The 16,006-nt window shown below is 39.1% G+C and overlaps 1 protein-coding gene across 3 annotated transcripts; it reads left to right on the forward strand.

Annotated features, from left to right (window-relative positions):
* LOC144709757 (acyl-acyl carrier protein thioesterase ATL3, chloroplastic-like) lies at positions 1–5,479 on the forward strand. Of its 3 annotated transcripts, none has more exons than XM_078583388.1 (5): positions 1–329; positions 855–955; positions 4,478–4,587; positions 5,055–5,150; positions 5,241–5,479. In XM_078583388.1, the coding sequence occupies exons 1-5, from the start codon at positions 109–111 to the stop codon at positions 5,358–5,360; spliced, it is 648 nt and encodes a 215-aa protein (XP_078439514.1). In that variant the 5' UTR covers positions 1–108; the 3' UTR covers positions 5,361–5,479. The 3 variants fall into 3 exon arrangements, 2 of the variants coding, with proteins under 2 accessions (XP_078439514.1, XP_078439515.1); XR_013583100.1 differs by having other exon boundaries at positions 2–329; positions 5,051–5,150; positions 5,241–5,294; XM_078583389.1 differs by lacking the exon at positions 5,241–5,479 and having other exon boundaries at positions 3–329; positions 5,051–5,212.
* The last annotated feature ends 10,527 nt before the right edge of the window (positions 5,480–16,006 follow it).

Consider the following 16,006-nt stretch of genomic DNA (forward strand, 5'->3'; position numbering starts at 1 on the left):
GATGTTGAATCAAGGGAGTAGTATTCAAAGCTACTTCATGGAAAGGATGATGGAAATCACCCATTCGAAAGAATCGAATCATCTCCAACTTACTTCTCGGCGAAGATAATGGCGGCAATGAGACTTGCGCTACGGCCATTTCTCGTACCTCCCCATCAACCAAATTCCAAATGGGTCGGCGAATCATCGAAATTAAGCATCTGGGTTCGCCCGTCTACTCGTCGAAGAACCAAATTCTCACTTCAGATTCGCCCAGCAAGCAAAGAAAATGCTCGAGTTCCTGGCGATGTTAGCGTTGCAGGGTTCTTCGATTTCCCCGGAGGAAAAGGGTAAAATTCCGCCTTTTTATAGTTTTTAGTTCGTCTTTTTGAAATTTTTAACGCCTTGAATGCTGCGATTTACTGTGGCATTTGCTTTTGGAAATTTGATCTAGTGTTTTGCGATGATGATTTATTTGGATGGTGTGATGAACTTCAATTTTCCCCGGAGGAAATGGGTGAAATTCCCCCTTCATGTAGTTGAATGAGAAACCCTTTTTCAAATTTTCATTTTTGTAGGAAACCTTTAACTCGTTGAATGTTGCTATTTACTGTGAGCGTTGCTTTTGGAACTTTGGTCTAGTGTTTGGCAACGATGATTTATTTGGTTGGCGTGATGAACTTCAAATTTTCCCCTGAGGAAAAGGGTGAAATTCCCCCATTATGTTGTTGAATGAGAAACCCTTTTTCAAATTTTCATTTTTTGTAGGAAATCTTAAACACCTTGAATGCTGCGATTTAGTGTGGCCTTTGCTTTTGGAATTTTGATCTTGTGTTTGACGATGATTATTTATTTGGTTGGTCTGATGAATCAAGGATGAGCGAGTTCTTCGATGTAGAGCTCAAGGTCCGGGACTATGAGCTCGATCAGTACGGGGTCGTCAACAATGCTGTTTACGCAAGCTATTGCCAGCATGGTATGCGGTTCTTATGATCATTACAAATCACCTTAGAATTGAGATCGAATTCTTTGCCTTTATTGTTTCTGTTATCATCAGCTCATTTATCTCCTAGAAAGTTATATTTGTTTTTATAGTTGCCTGCAATATTTGGTTCTGAAAATCTTTGGAAACCTGTTCTTTATTTGGAATATGAATCTCTATGTGCGAATGGCATCCAATTTGGGTGAGAAAACAAGAGAGAAAACTTGGATTTTGTTTCTGAATTTATCGTTTAGTTTTTATTTCCTAATAAAATCGCCCTATAAAACCAGGAACGGAGAGGTTTAATATATCTGAAGAATATTGATGATCACATCCGAATCGGGAGGTTCAACTGGAGATTAATTCGATGATAGTGCCTCGTGATTGCGGGCGCTTTCTTGTAATATTTCTTGACTTACTGTAAAAGGATTACCAAATACTTCCTTTTCCAGTTAAACTATAATCAAATACTTGGTCGTATGAGATGAAAATATGAAATATATTATGATTCTTTCATAGAAATCTTTGGAATATTTCTTGACTCGTTTGAGTTATATGCCATTCTGTTTCAAAGATTTTGGACTTCTGGTTTCCCCAACGTTGCAAAATGTAGTTTAACATCCGACTTTCCCACTCTGACAATTGTTTTTTATTAGTATACGCATGTATCAGTAATATTTTCTCCTTTCACTCTTTGGGGGGCATTTGATAAGGTCTTCCCAAGGACTTATCATGAAAGAAAGAGGAGATGATACCAAGCACCGTCCATACACACGTGGATTAAAATTTGTCAAATAGATGGGAAAAAGATCTATAACTAAAGAACAGGGAGGAAAAGCCGTGGGCTATTCGACAAGTTTTTTTCTCACCTGGAGCTGCGGCTACTGAGCGGAATCCAAGAGATTCTGCATGATCCAGTAGGGAAGTGAGACGATAACAGCTCGATCCAGTATTTCCTTTCCTATCTCTGTCATCTACATCTCCTCTGTGACTCCTGTGACTGAACTTCAAACGGTGCCCGCCCTTCGTTCTTGGTGATATTATCTATGAAAATTTCTTGAAGTGAGTCTTGCTCATGAATTTGGATTCCTAAGTACACTCCAGTTGGAGATCATAACTTAATTTTGTTGTTTTATTGTTTTTTTTTTAACAATTTTTGGTCTTTTATTGTTAGTGTTGTTTTCCCTTCTGAATATATATAGCCTTCTCTTCCTTTTGGTGGGCAGCCATGAAGAATTTATGTTGACGTCTTTTGACATGCTCCACATCCTGTGAGGGGTATTTCTGACATTTCATCTCACAATGTGCATTATGATATTTTATTTTTTGGGGTGTTTTCCCTCTAAATTTCTGTATCCCTCGTCCTTGGGGGCAACCAAGAAGAATTGTAGCTGAAGTTCTTTGACATCCTCCTCCCCAACTCCTGTCGTTTCAAAAATAATTCAAACCCAAATCCTATGATGGGTACTTATGTTATTTCATTCTGGTAGGGGCATTTTCCTCTTTGATTATTAGAATAGTCTTCTAGATGTTTCATCTCCTGTCTTCATTGACTTCATAACATTCTTTGCTCCATCGCTTCTGTTCTTAAATTCACGCGTGAATCTTCAGATTCATTGACTGCTTATCAGATTCATCTTCATTTCTTGCTCCCAAGTGCCGTGGCTTCTTTGCTCCGCTCCTCCTCCCAAAAGAAACTTGATATTGTCCCAGATGTAGGGATCTTGGAGGGAACTGTAGAAGAAAAATAAGAATGATAGAAATGGCGACAGGCTCAGTATTAGAATATCGTATTAAATTCGTATCCTTTTATTTTGTGATTTTGCATCTATGCCCTTGTAACAGCTGTGAAAATATGACCGTTGTAATACTCTGATTCATATCTTAAGATCTGAACCAAACTTGTACTTTACATTGGGTGTTTGCCTTAGTGAAAGATAGAGGTTTTCTACTTCGTCATTAGGTGTTTGCCTTAGTGAAAGATAGAGGTTTTCTTCTTCTTCATTAGGTATTTGCCTTAATGAAAGATAGAGGTTTTCTTCTTCTTCATTTATGCTACTTCTTCATCCCTTTCTCTCTTTCGATGGCGTAAGGCTTCGATCTTCCTCGAATGACTCCTGGTAAAACAAGATTATTCGAAGGAGGTTCCAATACTCGGATTTGGGAGGATCTCCCAACTTTAATTCTATCGATTGAGGCTTGGTGGGAGGTCTACGGTTACTTTAAAGTGAATGCTCAGAGGAAAAATGACGAAAATGCCTTTAAAGTGGCTGGGAATTTGATAGGCGCCCTTTGCGTACATATATGTCAAGGAAAAGGAAGGCCCATGACCTCGCACATGTGGAGTGACACGCACGTGGAGAATTTGAATAAAAAAGGCGGGAAATTAGTGGGACTGAAGGTGGTGGGAAGCTGATATAAATTAGGAGGAGGTCCAGTCAAGAAAGGAGTTTTTCACTCAACTGAATTCAAGAAGGATCCAGAGATTCTCCAGCACCAAGACCGCCGATCCGGCCGTCCAAAGCTCGCCGTCTTCTACCTGTCCACATCGAGATACATATCCTATCTCAACCTTTCTTTCTGTGTCTGTTTCTATATTCAGAGTGGACTACTGAGATTATTCACCGCTATTGTAATCGAGTCTTGTGAGTTTTCTCATCAAATATCTGTGCCAATTCTCAGGATCAAGATATACATTGCTGAACTTACAATTGGAGAAGGTTTCCTAATTTTTAGTTTCGCCGGGATCTTAACAGAATTGTATCAGAACCCGAGAGCTCTAATCAGAATAGCATATTGATAGTTTTTTATGCACTGAATCCTTCAAGTGAAAACCTCAAAATGAGTGTGGAACTGGTATGGTGAGATATATCGAAGACAATATGTGACTCCCTTCAACCTAATCAGAGATATAGTGGAGGAAATTTATAATAGAAGTCCCAGCGATAGAATTTCCATAGAACTTCTACAAGAAAAGGAAGGTATGTGAAGAAGAAAAGATTAAGAAGGACAAATGAATGGTTCAGATTATAATTCTCCCCTCTGGCCTAGTTTCTGGTAACTTTCTTGAATTTGAAGTAGCTCCTCCCTTTCCCAATCCTTGGGTATTTAAAGGACTTCAACACGTGCCACCTTCTAGGCATGTGCCAAAGACTTTCTGGCCCTTCTTTGTTGTTTCCTTTGATAAGTTCTGGTAAATAACTTGTTAGAAACTCATCTCGGTCATCGTGATCCTCTCTAAAATATTTTTTTCCAAAAAATCCTCTCTTAAATCTCATTCCTGCGTAATATTCTAATTTACACTATTTCTTCAAAAAAAAATTCTAATTTACATTAAACATCCAAATCATCATATGAGAAGCTTCTTCTGATTATTACAGATTAATTATTGAACCAGAGCTTTTCCTCTTAATATTTATTGTTAAATCAAATTTAGTTCATTAATATTTTTTGTTTCTAGATATTGATAAGTTTCCTCCTTTTCTGTGCATCTAATCGGTTCCACTTGTTCTTCAGCCCGGCATGAGTTCCTAGAAGAAATTGGGGTCAGTGCAGACGGGGTGGCTCGCGGTGGGGAGTCACTGGCTCTTTCAGAGCTGTCTCTCAAGTTCCTTTCCCCATTAAAGGTGCGTTACTTGGTTCCCTTTCAGATTGAGATATTTGCAATGTTTTAGTGGTTTTTAAATTTTCTTGTATTTTTTATTTGAAACATTAATTAATGGGAAAATCATCTTTAAGTTAATAGCTTCGAAAGATTATTTCGTGAGGATGCAGCCTATAGAGGTTTCTGCCTCGATATTTGTGGAATATTGACAGAAATATTTGTTAGATTTTGCTGTTCCCAACAACTTTAATGTTTTAGTTATATCTATATTTTGATGAGTTTTTTTATTTGAAGCTTGGTCTCATTTTGGAAACAGCAAGAAGTGTGAAGATTATCTTTAACTGAGTTTGCCGTTTCTTAAATATACATTTTCCATGTCTGTCCGAAAGTCACATAAAAAACAACTAACCATTCATTTATCAATTTATTTATCTATCTATGTATTCATCAATTTTGACCAAAACTGGGGTCTTGTTCATGGGCAGCCAGAGTGGGGATAGATTCCTTGTGAGGGTGCGAGTCTCAGGCTCCTCGGCATCACGGATTTTCTTTGACCATCTAATTTTCAAGCTTCCAAATAGAGAGGTGATGAGACATTTTCTCTGATAGAGTAAATACAATCCTTTCCGGCCCTTTTCCTTGCTTTACGTTAAGACTATGTTCCTCAATATAAAGGCCATATTGGAAGCAAAAGCCACTGCAGTTTGGCTTGACAGAAATGGGCGCCCGCTACGGATTCCTTCAGAGCTGAGATCCAAGATGGTGAGAATGATCCGGGAAGAGGGAAGCAATTGATTATCGAGGTGAGCATAAAGGTAACTGACAAGAAGTCTGATACGTTCCTGATGGCGTATCGTGTAGTTTCTTGTACTCAAAACAGTTCAACGATTCACGATGAAATTCAACGTCTACAACAGAGTTCCACGGGGAAGGAGAGGAGAGGAGGAGAGAGTTCCCGGGGTGGAGACGAGGGAGAGAGAGACGGGAATGGCTGGAGGGGGATTGTCGGCTCCGCGGTAAGGAGGACGCGTCGACCTACAATCACGAGCGTGAAGGAGTGAGGAACCCGGTGAGGGAGGTAAGGAGAGGAGGGAGGGACGCATACTTCCGAATGCCTGCCTTCCCCATCCTTGGGGACGTGCTTAAGTAGGTGTAAGGCCAGCGGGGCTCTGTTCGAGTGTGACGGGCCCGGCCCGGTCCTTCCGCCTCGCGTAGACCCGTCACCGGATCATATCAAAGTCAAGCATGATATCTGTTTGGTCTACACTTGGATCCTTCAATTTTATGGGGGGATAATGATTGGTTTTTACTGAGTTTGTAGGGGGTTGGCATGGAAGCTCTATTTTCATGAATTAATTACCAGTTTATGATGTTGTTTCGTGTAGAAAGATTTTTTCATTAATTTCACTTTTTTATCTGAAAGTCTAAAATGGTTTCCACATGCGAATCGATAGAAACCTTGATATCTAATTAGGAAATCTAAAAAGAAAAGGAACAAATAGAGATTGATAGATTGAGATGGAAATGAAGAACATGGTTGATTGGTGCATGTACACTTTCTAAGGAGCATCTTCCATTCTGGTCAGCCCACTCGACCATCTCTCCTGCTTCCTCCCTCTTTATAATTATTTATCCATTGGCCTGCATTGGTAGCTACATCTTCTTGTCTACCCTCATTTGGAGGGCTACATGTATTGATAGACTACAATTATGAGGACAAAAGACAAAGATACTCCTGGGGATGGATCACGAATCATATTATACATAAATTTTATGTTGGAATGAATAAGTTAATAGATATATATTTAAAAATATATTTCTTTGATAGTGTGTGGAATGGCCAGGTCAGCTATGGGTCAAAGACCAAGGTATGTAGTTTGGGGGAAATGTTCTGGCAATGTATCATGGTTCTGTTTTTTTACTATAGTGATAGGTGAGAATGAGTTCTCTTTTTCTATATCACTCCTTGGGTTCATCGTGTCTACATTATCACCTTATAGCATTTATCATCTCACGTTTTATATGTCATCAATCAAGCTTTAAATATTTCCAGCATGTCTTCTCACGCCAAAATGACATAAAAGTCTGGCTAGTCATCATTTGTTTGTTGTACGTGAGGTATGGAAACAACAAAAAATCATTGATAAATAAGTATTCATCTCAGTATGATTCTTAAAAATATAAGTACCAAAAGACTTCGCCTTTGAGGCAACCAAAAATCTCGAGAAAGTTATGAGCATCACTCATTTCTGATAGTTCTCTTAAACTTTAACCCTCAAATCTTTGTTAGGCCTCCTCATACACAGTTAGTCACTTCCGTCTCTTATAATGTATGTATGGTCATGCCAAATTGTAGGATTTAGTATGGTATTTATAGATGCGTCTGACAGGGATCATGAAAATTCTGATTATGTAAATTTATTTTGTGAGCTGGACCTAGTTGTGAAGATGATTCTAATAAATCCTGTTAACTGCCAGTCTGTTAAGTATTTATTATTAGTCAGGAGCTCTTGTCGCCAACCTCAATCATCATCCGAGGATCAATTGTGGTGCTTGGTTGTTTGCCTCCTAGAAGTCCAATGTCATGTGTTGATGAAGAGTGTATTGAATACCAAAGATTTAAGACATGCAATTTAAGGAGATCAGGCTGCCAAGGGCAAATCTGTCCACCTCTGCCCATGGCTGTCGCCTCTGTCAAGTTGGGAGCGGTTTATGACCAAGGGGGGGCCACATCAGGTGATCTAACGGCCGAGAAGGATCCCCGAGGCCATCACCCTCCATCAAGGGCCATGAGAGGTCCTTCCCAGGCCTTTAAAGGTGCTCCATAGCCCCATTTTGGCATCTTCCAATCTGGATGCCAAGCGATGACGGAGGACCCTTCCAGTGGCTTTGGGAACAAGAGGAGGCGCGTGACATCCCTCTGACTGCTCTCAGAGCTCAGGACGGTGCCGGAGGAGGCGGAAGAAGATGAAGAAATGAATCTCTCTAAAACTACACAAAAATATATTATCTTCTCTCTTCATATTAAGCTCTTAGTCTATATATCTATATTCTCATCTATATTGATATCTAATTGACTGATTCCTTAACTCTGTTTCCCTTCATTAATCATAGCCATATTCCCTTTCTCTAGTCACTCTTTGTCTTACTCTATTAAACTAAATATTTCTATAAACCTATTTCTTACATCTTATTAGCCTAAGTCCCTTACTCCCTATCTTACTAAAATCTTAATATCTTTATCCGTATATCCACTTTCCATTTTCTATGTAGCTTACTACTGCATAAAATAAATAACCTCTTAGCTCTTATTAATAGTATTTATCAATCTATCTATCTTACTAGTCTTGTGTACTTATTCCACAACCTATGTTAATATCATCTTTAACTATAACACCATTAATTCATTTCAATATCCTGATTTCTTATTGTATTTAATATCTATAAGAAATATAATTAATATCTGATATCCTCTCTCTTATATCCAGTTCTCTAATCAATTTAATATGCCCTCCACTAACTACTTCCCTACTCTATCCACTCTCTATAAAATTATTATTCTTAATAAATGTTTTGGTAAACATTCTACTTATAAATATCTCATTTCATCCTTTTACTACTACTTTCTCTCACTACTTATAATTAGTTATTATCATATACAAGCCTCACTTCTTCACATTCCAATCTACCTATATCTACTTACTATTCTTCACCTTTCACTATCTTCATTACTATAATTACTGCTCCTTAATTATAACTCAATTATTAAATTCACATTTAAAGGCAAGACCTTTTGGAGATGACCTTGATCTAGCTATACACCAGAGCGAGTTTCTATATTTTGAAAAATTTATTTGATTTAAATTAAATTACAATGACACAAAAATTATATATGTAATTTGTCTTAATTATCTATTGGAGTAGTACAGTAATTGGCCAACTAGGGCTCTTATCAACCAGTTGTGAAAAAATTATTTATGTAATTTGCCTTAATTATTTATTGGAGTAGTATAGTAATTGACCCTTCTCGTGTCACCATATACCCTCTTTCCTGATCCATGATTTGAGAAATCCATTGATAAGTCCAAATTTAGGGTTTTAATGGCATTTTTTAATTCAGACTCAACCAACAATTTTTATGAAAATTTTCCACTTCAATACCCTATAATGAATATAGGGCAAGTAAGGGGTCGATCCACAGAGAGGCAAAAATTTAATTTCAAAAATTTTCTCAAGCTTTAAATGAAGGAAATGAGTTTAAAAATGAGAGATACAATTTCTGGGATTTTCTGATTTTTTAGTTAATTTTATATAATTTTCTATGATTTAAATTGAAGCAGAAATACAAAGAAAAGCACTAAAAATATTTTATCCTAATTTTCCTAATTATAATTAATACCATAGAATGAAAATAAATATTTTTAGAATTTTATGGAATTTAATTTAGATAAAAAACACTAGAAATATAAAAAAACGAGAGTTATATTTTTTTAAAGAATTTTTTAGAGTTTTTTCATGATTTTTTTGGATTTTTTAACTGCAGAAAATAATTTTTCCTAATTTTTGTTACCAAATTTTAAATGCAAAAAATGATAAATTTACCTGTTCTGGCGATCGCTGGTGGCGGAGCGGTGGCGGTTTGGGCCTTTGGAGTCGGTGGGCCCAGTCTAGCCCGTGTAGGACGTCGTAGTGGGTTAGCCGATTGGGCTTGGCCCAATTGAGTTAGGACTTCGCCAAAAGTAGCCACATGCTGAACAGGGCAGTCCTTGGCCTGGTAGTTGCGTGCGCAGCTGCGCACGGAGTGGCAGGCGAAACTGTGCCCCTCTCGCACAAGTGCTGCATTTCACCGCACAATAGCGCATGACGGTGATGATGGAGAAAACTCGGGTTTTGTAGGGATAAAAATTGATTTTTTATTGTGATTTTTTTGGGATTCAAAGTGAGGAATGATGGAAGATTTAGATAGTGATGGGAATTTATTTTAGAGATAAAAAGAAGTGGTTTTAGAGAGAAAAAAATACCAACATGAGCAGATAGAGAGAGAAAATGAAGAAGGGGTGTAGAGTGGGTTTGAGATGGAGAGAGAAATATTCAATTATAGAGAGAGAAACTAGGGCGATGAGTGTTTAGAGTGAGAAAGTGATGGATTTAAAGGGGAAATGGATAACTAATGAAGAGAAAATAGAAATCTAGGTTCCTAAAACCTCAATGAAAGTCTGGTGAGCCCCCCATGCTTTTTATCAAGTTTGGATCCTTATATTTCTCCAAGATCAAGCATTTTTCAAAGCAAACAAGAGAAGAGATTAAATGAAAACTTCAACAAACACATTAAGCAAGTTGAACAGCCTGGATTCGGAAACATGCCTTTTCTTGCTGGCCATCCACTTTCTAGAGCACGTCTAGAATGAGGGGAAATGAGGGAGAAAAATTATTTATAGATTTGAAGAATTGCTAAAATACCCATTTGGGTATTTTGTATTTTCTTTTCTTGCCATTTTGCCTCTTTTCCTCTATGGGTTGAGAGCATCCTCTTGTAATCTTCATCTTCTTTGTTTGTAAGGTGTTTGAGAGCCCAATGGGCAGGCCAAATCATGACCCATCTGTTTGATTCTAGAGGCTTAGATGTGGATGAAGATCAGGATTCCACACAGCGGAAGACACGTAATGGAATCGAACGACATCATTAAATCATTGAAACGAAGTACCTCAGCATGGATAGCATCCATGATTCCTTTGATCCTTCAACGAGTCTGATGTCAGACGTTGTTGATGGCGTCGTCCGATGGGTAATTCACCAAGTGAATGTAACTACGTGATGCGAATGTCCTAGGTGAAATGTAAGTGCAGGGGCTGATTGGGGATTCACCGAGTTCCGAGCTCTAGAGCGGGCGACCGATGACGATGACAGTGACCTTCTGACCCTCGTCAGAGTGACTACGGCGACTACGACGCCCAACAGAATAGTTCCGTAGGGGTCCACACTTAACAGGCTGGATCGGCCCGTGCCTAGGAAGACACTCAAATTGTAGCTTTCTCAAGAATTTTCTCTCACCTGATCTAACCCAGCACAGTGGAGTGCAGTCAAAAAGTAGATTGGAAGACGTAATTAAACTGATGAGCAAGGGGAACGGTGTACCTCATTGGTGGTGGCGTTCGTCGTCGATGTCTTTGTCGGGCACGAGCTGGTACAGGCAAGTAGATGAGTGTGTGCCATTGGGGAGGGGCCACGGTGAGGCTCGACTGGCAGTGAAGTCGTCTTTGCGTAGGAGCGTGTTCGTCAGAGGATTCAGAGGCAAGGAGGATCAAGAGAGTACCGAGTGCAGTATGGGCACGTGCGTGAGTAGCATGCGGGGTAGGCAATCCGGTCTTGGCGTGGGCATGATGCACGTTCAGCTGCAATAGCAATTGTGGCGGCTCGTTGGGGAGTATTCACGTGACAACATACAGCGGATTGTGTAGAGGCTGGTGCCCGGGTGGAAGGGGTCGCTCTAGGTGGCCGATTGTCCAAGGGCAGCGTGGAATCACTTGCGGTGGACCGCCCGATAGCTGCACAGTCCGATTCATTCCCAACAGCGACCTGGCTCGGGTCGGTCGAGCGGGGAAGTAGGACGATGAAGAACTTGGTGGTCCCGCTAAACACAGCCGTGTTGAGGATTGGTGCGGCAAGGTGCAAGAGACGATCGTCCGCAATTTGTCAAGCCTGAGCGTTCATCATCGATGGCATAAGTCAACTGAGAAAGAACGGGCAATAATCAACTACCGTGCACTTGAGCCGGATGATTGACGCGGCCGATGCAACTATGGGTGGTCACCAGAGAGCTTTGACTAGCCTCGTGGGTCCCAGCTAAACTACGAGCCGCGTCACGCATTCCCGGGGTCGTTCACTGGTGTAAATAAATCACTGTCGAGTCGCGTAACATCCAGCGGCGGTTGAACGAGAACCACGTTGACCTGGGATTGGCTCTAGAGAGCTTTGGCGGTCGCATTAAGTGACTCAACCACCAGAGAATGGCTCCTAGTCGGCCACGTACGCATGGTGGGGATCCACCACCGAGCGTGGGATGGAGGAGAATAACGGGGACGACCCTGGTAGCACAGATCGGTCCTTGAAGCCTTGGTAGCTCCCTCCCCCTTCCAACGTCCACTCCTTCCTCTTCCTCTCTTCTTCCTCCCCTCTTCTCTCCTTTCTTTCTTTCAAGGTGAGCCCTGGACGGCGATGTTAACTGCCAACAAAATATTTCAGATCTAAACATGAACGTGGTCCATCATGGCCTTATATAGGGCCATGATGGACCCATTACACAATACACACGGGCTCAATAAGGAACCCCTTTTACAACACTGAAAATGAAAAAACATGGAGAAATATTTAAATGACTCAAAATAAAATGATGGGTAAAATGCGATGATATAGATGCGTCATGACGAGTACAGTGAACTCGTCATGATGAACACGAAAATGAAATCAGACGAAAAAAACAGGAAATTAAAATGCAAACATGTGCATGGTCATGCTTTACCCAGGGTATTAAACCGGGCGTCTTCACGGTTGCATTGGCGTGCCGGTTGGGCTGGACACGAACGGACGGTGATGCTGATGATGGCGATGGTGACTCCGATGACGATTCGTCAATGTCGTTTGGGCGTGCTCCATCAGAGTCACATGGAGTTGCTCATGTGTGCAATCACATGAAGTATCCACGCAGTCATGGATATGTCTGATCTCCTCCTTCTCATTGACAAGCCCCGTTTGATCTTCGTCGTCGTCATTATGCCGACCTGATTGCATCCGGAGTGGAAAGGAGGTGTGGGAGAAGGGAGAACAAGTGGAAGGCCCCTAAACAGTTCTGGCGTGGGTAAATTTTATCCAGGGCCATCCCCTATTTATACTATGTGGGTGCTTTCATAAAAATCCCCAAAACTTAAGTATATCTTCCGATGTCCAAAAGACCATTTGCTTGTGACCCTATGGGCACATATATCAATCTAATTAATAACTCGAGTGTCCCAGTGACCTTTATTGGCCTTCCACATTAATTAAATATATCATCACATATATTAATTAATGCCAAATCAATGTCACCCAATTGATAGGTTGAGTTTCCAACACATGGGGTGTGAAGTTACTCATGCTCTAGAAGATACAAAGGAGTGTGTGTCGACTCACTCATGGAACCTACTTGTCATCGATTACAATGTATGCATAGTCCCTCATCCACTTAACACTCCTAGGATGACTTAGGGTATGTCAACTGTAAAACCCTAATCGGTCACCCGAGTTAGTACTGATGCATTTAGAAATCATCAAAGAACCCTTATCCCGATGTTTCACTACCTTGGACAAGGACTTTATTGCATTGTCTTCCTTGAGGTGTCACCTCTTATACTAAGGTGTACAATCCCATCTAGACCACTCAATTGTCTTCGTGAACTTCTTGATGCACCTGAACCAAGACTATTTAGAATCCCATGATTAGGGACACGTAAGTCATAGTGAAAGAATAACTGTCTGTCTAGAAGACGTCTTTGGTGTCTCAGGTCTAAGGACCACTTACACAACCATGACGTGAATCAACTTGCTTGAAAGTTTGGTATAATACCGTACAGATATTCGTACTGATCAATTCAACAGACTCTTTCCACTAAAGAGCACCCACTACCTATCCGTAGGGTCTCCAAACTCATGGCTACAGGAATGGCCGTACTCATCATATGAGTGAGGCTAGATATTGCTATTCTATCCGGATACTTCGATGTCCTTCTCACGTATCCTTCCAATAGGAATGTTTAGAACACGTGCTTAAAGACTAGTGATCTCCGTATTACGATCTCGTCATAATCCACTAAGTCAGATCATGTATTCATGTACTTCATTATAAGCATCACACGTGCACTATAATGAATATGTTCTATTAATGAACATGGAACGAGATGTGGAATGTATGATTGGCTTGTTGGACACATATATTTCCATGACCATCTCCCTCAAATTTCTCTTTTGAAGGCCCACAACACACTGTGCTTCTTTTAAGCCCCTTTTGAGAATCACTTAACTCCCTAAATTCTCCAACTCTTGAAGAATTGTATCTTCTTATTCCTCTAAATTTCTCCACATATTAAACTATAAAATACTCATTTGTAACAAAACTGCTTGACTTCAAAGAAGTCAAGCAGGTTAGTCAAAATAATTATAATGTGGAAAAATTGGAATTTCTTGCTAATGCATAAATGTTTAGATAATTCAAATAATGATATGATAATTTCTTAATTAATAATACCAAAACCATCTAAAATGTATGTAAATACCCATGCATCTATCATGTTATCATCTTCTAATGTCACCATATACCCTCTTTGCCGGTCCAGATTGGAGAAATCCGTACATCCGCTTTTTCATTACATATAAAAGTGAGTGAAAACTGTTTTACTTCTCTTATCTATATTGATCATATTTGGGTTTCAAGATTTGAATTTTAACCTCTTCCTACAATTAGAAGACTTAACTAAGAGACTTCATAAAAAAATATCAGCAATCATGACTGATTTTTCCTCAGTATGGAATGATCATGATGTTTTTATTTTGAAGTATTTGGGATCCCAGTATGTGTTCCACTTCATATTTTAATAGTTCTAAATTTTCTGAATATATTGGTATTGTCAGCATTGTTTTCCATTAGTCCATTTTCTCTATCCTATAATATAATGAAAATTGAACTAAAACATTAATTTCATAAAGATTTTAATGGATTTATTTGATATTTTTTTATATTTTTATTCAGTTATTTATTTTGAAGGAAATACTCTTTGTACATGACTAAAATGCAAGTCCAAACAGACAATACATTTATGTTTTGGGCCCAATACTTCAAAAGGCTTGTGGGAACCAAAAAAAAGTGAGACATGCCCCCCTTAAAGAAGAATGGGAACCTTAGAAAGAAATATTAAGAATGAGGACAGAAGTGACGTTTGTTGGATAAAGTTATTCAATTTAATAGTTTAAAATATATTGACATCTAAAAAAAGAGAGATTGGATTCCATCATATTGGATAGAGTTTCTAGTATCATACATAAGGGAATTCAAATTGGATAGATTTTGTATTATCATATATACTTAAAATATCATATTTCAACTTAGTGTATAATGCATTGATGTTAAAATATATCTCGAGGAAGATATAACTTATGATATGAATTCCCTTACAAGTCTCTATTTGACATGTTGTGGCCCAAGAATCGATTCTAGATGAAATTTATTTGGATTTTGGTGAGTCAATGTTTGATTCTAGATGGCTTTATTTACCCTTGGTGACTCAAGGGAGTCGACTTGGATAAAACCAATCATTCAATAAGTTTCTGTTTCTTGAATAGAAGAGTGGATACAAATCAGGATGCATTCTTAGATGAGTGCGGGATTGTTTATTACGATGCAAGAATATGGGAGCACAATGCGGCCCAAAGTATGAAGGGAGAAACAAGGGGATACCATGAAGTCATCCCAAGGGAGTTAAATGCAGATGTCAAGCGCCATGAAGAAGTCTCAAGGAGTATTACCTTGACATGAGTGCGAAGGTTTGTGCTGTAAAATTAATATTTTCACTTTTGATCATGTAGAATTTCATAAATGTTGAAGAATTGGAGTGAAATAATGAGGAATCGGAGGTACTAGTGTTTTGAAATTCTCCTTTGTGACTATAATTACAGGTTACACAAGTTCCCAAACTAGGATTATAATCAGCTATAGTAAAAAAATTCAGGTAAGAGAAAAAATAAACAATTTAAAACAGAATTCATGAAACCCTATTTAAGTAAAGATCTAATTAAAAATAGTTGAGGGTTTTATCAAAATAATATGGACTTTTCTATGATCTTTTAGGAAATATGGAGGTGAGAGAAATCTGAGGGCTTTTGTATAAATAACTTTGGGCGGCGCCCATTTGCTTGTGCGAATTTAAGCAGGGACTTTTGCGCAAAACTCCAAGAGATTGATTTTGCATGGCCACATTGCCAAATCTCGGCTGTCATAAGAGAATGCGACAACCTAAATGCTATCGGCATATGCATCCTTTGTGGGTGGTAAGTGCACCGCTCGTGCGGTGCATACAAAGCGCACACGTGAGAGGTGATGTGGTGACTTTTGGTTGGATGGAGGCAGTAAAAACACACAGGTAAGTGCATTCTGAAATGTATTTTTTAATTTTTCTCTTTCTTTCAATATCAGGACAAGGCGTAAGTGGCAAACAGAGAGAGGATGTGCCTAAACAAGAAAAAATCTCACCAGTTAATTGGGAAGCGACACGCGATTGAGTGTATTGAGAAATTTAAGTTAAATAATTGAATATTGATCCAACGGCTCTGATTGGTCAATATTCATTTATTAATGGCTTATGATCCTAAAGTTGGATTGAACTCAAAATTTTATGGATTTACTCGTCTTGACCTC

This window comes from Wolffia australiana, chromosome 11 (genome assembly GCF_029677425.1).
Source record: "Wolffia australiana isolate 7733 chromosome 11, ASM2967742v1".
In the NCBI taxonomy this organism is placed as follows: domain Eukaryota; kingdom Viridiplantae; phylum Streptophyta; class Magnoliopsida; order Alismatales; family Araceae; genus Wolffia; species Wolffia australiana.